Below are 10,817 nucleotides of genomic sequence, written 5' to 3'. Positions count from 1 at the left end.
GTCACATTAAAAACACAGGAAGCAGCTGACTCGATGACTAATCTAGTCTTTCGCTGCTTCCTGTCTGTTGTTGAATATATTTGTATCGTATACTATTTTTCGCAGCAGACAAGATAAAAGTTTTCTCTCTCAGCTGCTCAAAAACTCGTAAGAAAGTTAATGGTGTTTTCAATTAAAGTTCTTTTATGGTCCATGAATAATACCATTTGTTGTGTAACAATGACCTAATAATCTCAATAAAGTAAAATGCATGTGCCAAAGGGTCAAAACGTGTAAAAAGATATGTTTAAAAAAGTATTAAACAAATTGAAATATGAGAATGAGATTACAAGAGTCGAAGTTCAGCTGAGCGAGCATTGGGAAGTGCTTTGCCTTCGTTTTCAATAAATAATTAACCAATCTCGTCACAGTTTTTGTTGACATTATCGTTTGCAAAACGGCTTGCATACCATTTACACTTTTAGTCGGATTTGTCTGCGATAAAGCAAATGGCAGCAGCCATGCAAGAAGTAAGAAAGATCAAGAAATTTGGAATTCTCTCCTTGTTGTCATTAAGCGGATCTGCTTACGTTATTCTATTACGATACTCACGAGTCATCAGCAATCTAAAATATATTTCGACAACAGTGTTGGCTCTTCAGGTATGTAAATGTAACCATGATGTTGTCTAACTATAGTGATGCTTGTGTAAGACTAGGATAGTTGTAGTGGTTGGCAAACCGATTCGATCAGTTAGTGGGGATAGAGTAAAATCAACGTTTCTGAGGGTAATTTTGGACGTTTTTTTATGTTCTAGGTTTGAAGGGAAAGTTGTCGAAAATATGTTTTATTCAAAATTGTTTGCAATACTTTTTAATGTGTGGGGCTATCAGAGCATAGCCTACTAGATTGTGCAGATAGAAGCCACATCTGTTCTTTCAACAACGTATCTGTGAACACGATATTTCTGCTTTGTCATGCTTAAAATGGAAATATCTTGAAGATTATATTAAAGTTGCTCATTCTAAAAGCCCAGTTTTTAGACGCTTTGGACAAAATTAAGCAGTGCCATTAACGGCATTGAACTTCGATGAGATCAAACAGTTGCTTATTATGAAAAAACAGTATTTTATTATTTTACTGTTAGGCATACTTTCAATGATTTTTCGACGTTGCTGTCTTTTTGAAGAAAGTTTTGTTTCTTGATTTGTACATTAGCCTATTATTTTCTTTTGATAATGGTACGGTAACAAAAGAGAGCCTAGTTGTCGGTGCAACTGTAATTTTTTTCGTTTTCCAAAGACAATAAACAGATGTAGCCTACTGTATTGAATTGCGCAACCATAGTAAACTTTTGTACAACTTCAGGATAACAACATCCCTTAACCAGGGGTGTTTGCCGTGTCGAGAGGATATTTTGAGCCGATACCAATGAAATCTCCAAAGCTCATATCAATACAATTTGGCACCTCTAAAAAAAGTACACAGCGATTTCTTGAAGTTCTCGATGCTTCTAGAAAGGCTCTGGGCCTCAGTAATCAATCGGCTACGGCCCGAGTCCAAAAGTACCCCCTACCTAAACCTACTGTCAATGCTGCTGTTGCTAAAGGCAGGCCCGGATTTAGGGGGGGCAGAGGGGGCAGTTGCCCCGGGCCCCCCGACTTTTGAAGGGCCCCCCCATGTGGAAAAAAATGTGATTTTGTGTTATTTTTTTCCTTTTGGCCTTTAAAGTTTCTGCAAAATGCTGTGCAGTACTGGACTGAAGCTACTGTAGACGTAGAGGTGGTTTTTCGCGCCCGCAGGCGCGAAAAAATTTTTTGCACGGGGGCCCCCGATCTAAAAGTGCCCCGGGCCCCCCATCAGCTAAATCCGGCCCTGGCTAAAGGTATCAATGTCGGGTAAAGACAAGAATAGTTTGCCGATCTCTGATCAAACCTCTTGAATTAACACGTTAGTTTCATTTGAATACGCAACGTAAGTCCAATCGTTTGCAAGAACGCACAGGTCTGGTTTTAGAATTGTCTTAAAAGAACTGGAACACGTTGTAGGCTATAATCAAAACAGGTCTTAGCAGGTTCAGTAGGTTATTGTATATTTGATGGCAGTAGCCTACAGAACCAGCTATCGGATTACAGAAACTGGATCACACCAACAGCCAAATGGTAAAGGCTTGCTGTCAAAAGTAGGCAATCGTGTGTAGGCCCACCTACAGTAATAAACACGAAAAATATAATAGAAACGAAACCATAACAGAAAAGTATAATTTGCTAGGAGCTGATCAAAATGGTTCTTGTTGTCTTCATGCTTCTGTACAACTGCGCAAGCGTGAAAGAGCTGCTTGTATTGCTTCGACGAGACGTGGTAAACAACAAAACGGTCACCTTGAAAATGGCTGCTCCGTCTTTATTATATGCCATTCAAAATAACCTAAGTTTATTGGCTTTGGAACACATTAATGTGCCTACACATCAGGTAAGACGAAGTAAATATTTTAGTGTATTAAATACTAGGCTTACCGATGAAAACACGAATAGTCGAATACTGATAGAAAAGCTGCCACAGCAATTTAAAGGTATTTACCGTCGCCTATACATCTAGTATTCGAGTCATAAACTTCAAACTGAACTCGTTGTCCTTGAAGCTAGTGCAATGAAGAAATAGTAATCATTTGTTAATTATGGTAGCCTGATATAGGCCTTACGAATTAATTAGACCGACATTAAATTTTTGTGTCAATTTGTGAAATTATTTTGTAAACTTATTAGATTTTGTATCAGCTGAAGATCCCCTTTACCGCTCTACTTTGTGTGGTGTGGTTGAAAACAGTTTTATCTTGGCAGCAGTGGGTAGCAGTTTTGATGATATTTGCAGGTAAGCAGCTTGTTCATTGCTACAGCTAGCTTACGTTTCCGAGACCAAGAGTCTGCATATAATGGAAACGAATTTTGAAAGATACTTCTATACGTCTGCAGGCTGGAACTGCCACGTAGTTAATTTCCTTAGCCTATGTTGGCGTAGGCTAGCCTACAACTGAACGCTGTAGGCCACAGTATAGGCTAACCATTTGGCATATTCATCCAGGTCTGAATTTTCAGATTTGCAACATTTTTTTTTGGCTAAAATAAGCTAAATAGCCGTTGTTGGTTTGAAAACTTTTGCGTTTCAGAGTAATCTTTTGTGAAGTTTGATTCACTTAATCGTTTTTGCACCATGAAACTGATCTCTTGTTGGCACAATGCGTATAAATTTTATTGAAGGACATCATACAAAAAGTAGTTATGCTGTACTATCAGAACAAGGTGATAAGCCATGTAACACATAGGCTATCTAGACGATGAAGAACCATTTGCTGCGAGGCTTGCTACCCCTTGCCTTAAAAGTAACTCAAAGTAAATATGTCAATATTGATGTAAGCTTCACTTTGCATGACCCACTGGATATACATAATTAACCATTTGACCCATTGGCTTTTCCATCCAAAGCCTTCTGAGTGGTCTACTAAAGTGGTAGAAAGCTACACATGACACTGTTCAATCGCTTTGACATAAAGGATAAAGCATAGGCCTACCTTTGCTTCATCTAACAGCAATGTAGCCCAATAGCTCTAACATGGGAAATATTTTTACTTTGGAAATCTTTCCTTTTCACTTTTTAGGAACAGGAGCTATTGAACATCAAACAGGTCACGATCGCACTGCAAACTCTGCTTCTAACAAATTTGTAAAAAGTGAAGAAAATTATCTTATAGGGACATTTGCAATCGTTCTTGCTTCTCTGTGTTCTTCGGTGGCAGGTATGGTCAAAATTACAATAGTTACAAGTTGTGTTGTATTCACGCCGTTGAAAGATGTTTTTCAGCAATTTTTGGACGCCGCTTTCTTGTCTACAATTCGATTCTATATGCATGCTCTTCTTTGTATTCAGTCGGCGTTGTCAGTTTTAACGGTTTTGGTGCCTTGCTAAGAAATCTCATTCACGATACGACTTACTTATTTATCAGTTCAGCTTTTTCATAAAAGACTGAATAAAAAAAGCATCGTTATTGAGACATCAACACAACAGTTGTGTTCCAGTTCCTTGACGATCGAGACAGGAAATGTATTGTCATGTGCAATAACATTTTTAAGTGAAAGCGGAAGGTGATTTCGTAAACCTCAATCGGGGACCTCAACGACATCTCAAAAATATATTTATATTGTCTGTTCTGTACAGGTAGGTAGACTATATGCTCCTTGATTGAATCATTGTGTTTTGGAAGAAAACGAGACGTCAAATTAGCATGCTTTAGCTAAAAGAGCCTATGCCCGATTTGGTAAGGCAAAGGTAAACTTTGGAGCCTACTTTAGAGATAATCACAATTTTAAAAGAGTTTTTTTTCAATTGGTTGATTAAAAAACCGACCCTATTGTATGTTCAAAACTTTGTCCATTATGATGGCACACTGGATCTCGTACGACTTTACAGACAACGAAACGACAAGATCTGTAGTCACGAAGGATCATTTCTCAAAGTATTCATTTATCCAACACAAAGCTCAGTTAAACCAAAACAGTGACGACAACCTTCCACTTAAACAACCGGGAAGCGAAGCGTGAGCTCAAGAGCAACACCAATGGAAAAAAATCTGCCCTTCTTCCCAAACCCTAAGTATCTAGGAGAAGTTCTGGTCAGGTCGCTCACTTACCGTCAACATTTGGAGTCACTACGCAAAAAGATCTCAACACGCACAGCTTTGCTAAGGCGTCTGGCCGGCTCAGGCTGGGGAGCCAAAGTTGTCACCTTGCGCATTGCCACCATTGCGCTAGTTCACGCTCCAGCAGAATACTGTGCACCTGTCTGGAGCCGCAGTGCTCACTGCCATTAAATCGACACTGCCATAAACGACACCTTGCATATCGTGACAGGATGCCTGCGACCTACACCATCGGACAATCTCCCTGTCCTTGCAGGCATCCAACCAGCTGAGCTCGTCGCGAAGAAGATATTTTGTCTCCATTTCGCCACACTACGAACCCCAACCGCTTGCTCCACTCGTCTTTATGAGTCTGTGAGCGTGCAAACCTAGACCACTGAAATCGAGACACCCATTTGTACGTGCCGCACAACTCCTGATGAAAACCACTGAAGATTAATCCATCAATGGGGCTACCTGGGTGGACCATCAATGGAGCTCGGAGAAGAAGAACTCCTCAAGACTCCAAAGTTTCATCATTGACACCTGCCCCCACCCAACCGGAATGCATTTTCCAAGGAAGGTCTGGGTGCGGCTCAACCGCCTGCATACTGGCGTCGGACTATTCCGCTCCAACATGCACAAATTGGGGGATGGCTCCATCCGTGATCTCTGAGTGTGGCAAGGAGGAACAAACCGCAGACCAGACCATCTGCAACTGCGTCATCTACCATGCGCCAAATGGTGTGCGTGGTCTGCGTGAACTGGATGACGAATCAATTCAAATGGCTGCTCGACCCCTGCCCAAGCATCTAGACCGCGTCGCCACCACTGCTCAGTGGTGGTAAAAGGCAGAGCCCATCGACTCTTGGAGTGACGAAGAAGGTTCAAACGAAGATCGAGACAGGAAATGCATTGACATGTCCAATAACATTTTTATTTATGCAAACAAGACTTCAACAATCGGAAACTTCACTCTGTCAATCTCGGTGACCGGACCTGCGTCAGTGATTCAAAGCCTTTGCAAGTATGCGAAACTGCCAGGATTAAGCTCTGCAAGAAGCTTTCCAGTCCGAGGATAAAGATTCAATCAATCAATCAAGAAGATCCAACGCAACTTAGGAACAACTCATTCTATAGCTAATGTGTTTTGTTTTTAGGTGTCTATCTCGAAAAACAGCTAAAATCTGAAGATACCTCAATATGGATAAAGAATATTCAAATGTACGTTTGGTCAATCCCAATCACTTTGTTAAGTGTTGTTTTTCAAGACTCATCTCATGTTTCACAAAAAGGATTTTTCTTTGATTACAATCTCGTTGTATGGATAATTGTATGTGAGTCTATTTTGAATTTCTGATATTAGAAATAACTTAGAATGAGACTTGATTTATCACATTTTGCAATTTTTGGCAGATTTTATATTTTTTATATTCTACCTATTTTATATTCTACCTGTGGCGGCTGTTGGTGTTTGTGAGCAGTGGGGCTGCAAACGATTTCGCGGGTGGTCTCCCCCAGAAAATTTTGAAAAATTGCATTAAATTTGGTGCGATCTGAGCATGTTTTTACCCCTAATTTTAAACAAATGCATTCAAACTTTGTTGAAAAGTTGATGTATTCCTAAGCTGTATTTAAAAAAACCCAACAGTAGCCTATTGCTTTGGTGACAAACTTTACTAGTATTGAGCTTAGCCTTGACCAGCCTAGCTGTTGCATACAAGGTTCAAGTGATTTTGAGATGCCCTAGCACTTCCTATAACCTGTTGAATACCCTAACTCTACAGCTAACACTTCTACATTCATGGCTCATCGCTACTCTGCGAAATAAAAACTTACTTTATAAATTCAAGACAAATGTATGACCAGTCCAATTGATGTCAAGTTATCATGATAACTTGACATCAATTGGACTGGTCGTAACATTTGTCTTAATTTTATAATTATTTGGCAGTGCATCCTATGGATTCGTAATTGGGTCTCTCTCTTTTGCACCAGCTTGCTGGGCATGCAGTTGTTCTCTTGCGTTATATTGCCTCTTTCATTATTTTAACTTTAAAAAGTCTGTAAAGTTATTCGGTAAGGTGGAGGTAGTGGTAGTGGTGGAGCTTCAAGGATAATTTTTAGCCAATCAGAGCGTTTGAAATCCAGAATCTCGGGCTGCAAAGAAGTTTGCCCATAATCGGTGTTGCCAACTTTTAATATTTTAATTTTCGATCCGCAATTCTTAAGTGAAAAAAGTAACCGGGTCAGACGAACACAAGGGAAAACATATTTTTCCTCTTCTCTTTCTTTCAGGTGGCGCAGCAGCCATGCAGCCCCATGGCACGAGCCGCCACTGTATACTACTGCCAATAGTCTAACTGAAAAATTCTAAAACTACGTTTTTTTTTGTTGCCTCATGGTAATAATAACATAATCTATTATGCCGCTTGAGGAAGGCAGTAAAAGATGAGAAAATGCACTTTTTAGATTTTCCTTTACAGTGTTAGAAACAGTAGGCCTATACAAAATATAATAAATTTTGTCGTATTGCTAGGTAGCTATGAGAATTATATGAATGTAGCCTCGGCATACATTTAGTAAAAATAAGCCTTACTAAGCAATTAGTTTATCTGCTAACAGTCTATTGTTTTTCTTAAATAAGCTAGCTCCATCCAGTTGAGCTTATTTTTGAAGGAATTACAAGTTTTGAGTGTTTTGTGTGTACTTTGTCTAAACTCACCGTAATTTCAGTTGTGTCAAGCTTCGGTGGAATTCTTATATCATTAGTGTTGCTACACACTGATAATATTACGAAGAGTTTCTCTGCCTCAACGTCAATTTTACTGTCTACGATAGCGTCATATATGTTGTTTGATTACCACATTGGTAAGTTTGCATTGCAGCTCAGCCTACATTATTGCGCAAAATGGTAAATATTTGCATACCGCAATTGCACTAGAGAAAGTAATCACTTTATTTACTTTTCATATGACAACTTACAATAATTGCATTGGTCTGTGGTGTGATGTGCCTATTGCTTCTAATAGAAGTTGAGTATGGATAATATCTTGCTGGGAATGTGTCAAGGTATCAAGCAATTTACTAGATTCTTCTGAAGGTGGACACGAAGATTGGCTTCGTTGCCTTCCCGTCCACTTAATCTAAATCTTCAACCGCTGGGTGTAAGCCTGGATACGACAAAAAGCAACTAGATTCTTCGTTATCACACCAGTAAACTGGACTTCTAGAACTATCACTATGCTTGGCACTCTTTTTTTTGTGCCTTCAGTAAAAACTGACACTAGGAGGATATGGGTTAAGATAATTTTATTTTTTTAGAGATGTCTTGTTTTCGGAGCTCGGTATGTCATGGGTACCAATGCTAAACTACTCTCTCAGCAATCATGCACACTCAGTGAACTATAGCAAGTAAAAAAGAAAAAAAAAATTGAAACCTAAAAATGAGCATTCAGTAACCACTGAGATTGAAGGCCCGGTGGCCAGTAGGCTACCACACATCATGAAAGGCTTCATGTGGAACACAATAGTTTATAATAAATAAAAAGACTGTTTGGCAAGTCTGTGGTTGATTCATTTATGTATTAAAATACTTTTCCTCTTTGATGAAAAATTTGGAAGAGTCCATTAGAAGTTGAAATAACATTCATCACATTTTTGTATTGCTCTTTGCGCAGGAACTTATTTCGTTGGAGGAATGACTCTGGTGTGCTGTGCTATTTTTGTCTATGCAATTCCCTTTTCAAATCTGCGAGTTCCATCAAGAGTTTCTGTGGACAAAGTGTGACCAAGTGGTGATATCTTACCAATGGAAAATGACGATACTCGTTCACATGGCACTAGCAGCAGCGTTAACAAGGGTGAAGTCTATGGCTTATTTTAGACCTAGGTCCGAGATGATTTTTCGGAGACGTTCCAAGGTGATTGGAGGTTGAAGAAGGCGTCGCATTTTTTTTCTGCTACTCATTTTTATTAAATCCATTTTCTGACAAATCAATTTTTTTGGAAGGATACTTCTTTTCCTGTTGATTTTATGAGCAGTTCTCAACAAAAGGTGTTTTTTTGTTTTGTTTTTTTCATTTCGGTGTCTGTGTTGGAGCCAAACAATTGGCAACAGGAACAAATTTACCACCCAACGCTTATGAATGGCACATTGTTGGATCAGATATTTCAATAGAAGGTTTGTTTATTGCTTACCTATGTGAAAGCAATCGGGGCTTACCAAAACTTGCCGAGAGAGTATCATGTGGTGTCGTTTTGTTTGTGTAAAATGTGAATGGACGTGATTATATTGAAAAGTTGTACTGTGTGTTCAAAGCAAATTGTAGACATTTAGGTTTTTCAAATTGTTATGTCATTTTCAAGTTTGACTTTTACACATTGAAAATACCTGATGCTTGCAGACTGTGGCTTTAAAAATATATTTTCTGAAAGTAGAGTGAGTTAAATAAATGTATTGCCAGCTCTTCCAAACCAAATGCTCTCCTAAACTATCACAAAAAGGTCAACGCTGGTCTGTTAAAAGCGACTTCTTATCCACTCGACAGTACAATAGCGCTACTCAAAATTTATATCTTCAAATTGAAACTTTATAAGTTTTCCAGGCTTACGCAAAGTAGTTGATGTAGTAGTTAATGTAGTTAATGAATATTTATGTTAATGTTAATGTAGTTAAGTAGTTAATGAGTATTTAGATTAAGTGGACGAGGAGGCAAAGCAGCCAATCTTCGTGTCCACTTTCAAGCCTGCGCTTAAGTGTCTTGCCAAAACACAGCGACTTATTCTTAAGCGGTGTCGAACAGGCGACCTTTCGAATGACGAGTGAGGGCTCTCACCACTCGGCTATGCAGTCACCCCTTTGTAAGTTTAAAAAGTATTACAGCTCAAAATCATAGGTAGTTTTCAAGAAGTATTAATGTATGAGTCAGGTGCTAACTGCAATATTTCCTAAATTTGTAAATACTTATCAAGCCGTAAGTTTTGTAAGATGAGCAACTTAAATTTACTGATACATACCATTGCGTTGACAACTTAACTTTTTGTGATACGTAAAATTGTTTGTGATGGAGAAATTATCAAGATATGTGCTTGATTAATTTGTGCTGTTTTTTTAAAAGCCAGCTATAGTCAAGCATTGGCAATACTTTTGTTTAACGTCTCTACTCTCATAACTGATGGAGTAAGTTAGCCTATGTATTCATTTGAGCTTTGCATTTCCCTCAATTCCTTTCCAAGTGCAGTAGGTTATAGGTAGACTTCTATTTAACTTCAAGATGGCTAAGATTTTCAGTCGGTTTTTATAATGTGTTACAGTACGGTAACGTAATGAATATCAATCTCCATTCTGAGGCAGACTAAGTGTAATCTGAAAACACTCAACTATTCAGTGTTATATGTATGTATCTAGTGATACTTTTGTTTCGTGGCATTTTTCTTCAAATTTTAAGCCAAGTAATTATGATCAGTTTTTGTAACTTACCCCTGTTGTAATAATACTGTGAAGCCTACAGGCGTATAGTTAAGCATTTTTAAGTTTCTTGTCTGCGTATTGCAGCTAGCTAATTTATGCAGCATTCTTTTTGCCATGTTGAACTAAAAAAATATCAACTACCATGAGTGTTTTGTTCCTTTTGTCGCAGAACCAATTTATTGTTTGATTGGATCAACTATAACGAAAATAAAATAAATCTGATACGATAACGTATGTGCAGCAACTTCAGCGTTTTTCAGTGGTCTAGCTCAGTGGTTCTCAATCGCCGGTCTGTGGACCGGTGCCGGTCCACGTCAACTTTCCTGCCGGTCCGCCAAATATATTACAATTTATCTCTCAATTGCAAAATGCAAGATGTTGAAGGCTTGTCCATTGATTAAAGAAATAAAACATCCAATTTTAAACTGATTTAGAATTTCAAACAGACAGCAACATACTTTTCATTAAATTGAATTGTTCATACTTCCTTTGAATTGCATATTTTTGTCGTAATTACATTTTGGGTTGATTTTGTAAGTCCACAGGTCCGCAAAATTTGTTTTGAAATTTTACCGGTCCGCAAACTGAAAATTTCGAGAACCACTGGTCTAGCTAGAATCTAGATCTCATTCGATGCGATTACACAACACAGAATACTTTTCATTTATTTCCCAACTAATTAAATAATTAATT

The 10,817-nt window shown here is 38.4% G+C and overlaps 1 protein-coding gene across 4 annotated transcripts; it reads left to right on the top strand.

Annotated features, from left to right (window-relative positions):
• Positions 1–307: 307 nt before the first annotated feature.
• Positions 308–10,264, top strand: LOC145780665 (CMP-sialic acid transporter-like). Of its 4 annotated transcripts, XR_014290666.1 has the most exons (8): positions 308–641; positions 2,251–2,451; positions 2,745–2,850; positions 3,635–3,772; positions 5,812–5,988; positions 7,388–7,522; positions 8,332–9,278; positions 9,342–10,264. XR_014290666.1 is itself a non-coding variant. In XM_082592297.1 (7 exons), the coding sequence occupies exons 1-7, from the start codon at positions 489–491 to the stop codon at positions 8,439–8,441; spliced, it is 1,008 nt and encodes a 335-aa protein (XP_082448423.1). In that variant the 5' UTR covers positions 308–488; the 3' UTR covers positions 8,442–10,264. The 4 variants fall into 4 exon arrangements, 3 of the variants coding, with proteins under 3 accessions (XP_082448423.1, XP_082448414.1, XP_082448428.1); XM_082592297.1 differs by having other exon boundaries at positions 2,757–2,850; positions 8,332–10,264; XM_082592288.1 differs by having other exon boundaries at positions 8,332–10,264.
• Positions 10,265–10,817: the final 553 nt, after the last annotated feature.

This window comes from Aplidium turbinatum, chromosome 1 (genome assembly GCF_918807975.1).
Source record: "Aplidium turbinatum chromosome 1, kaAplTurb1.1, whole genome shotgun sequence".
In the NCBI taxonomy this organism is placed as follows: Eukaryota; Metazoa; Chordata; class Ascidiacea; order Aplousobranchia; family Polyclinidae; genus Aplidium; species Aplidium turbinatum.
Note: the sequence above shows the minus strand (reverse complement) of the source record. Positions and strands in the feature narration are given on the sequence as shown.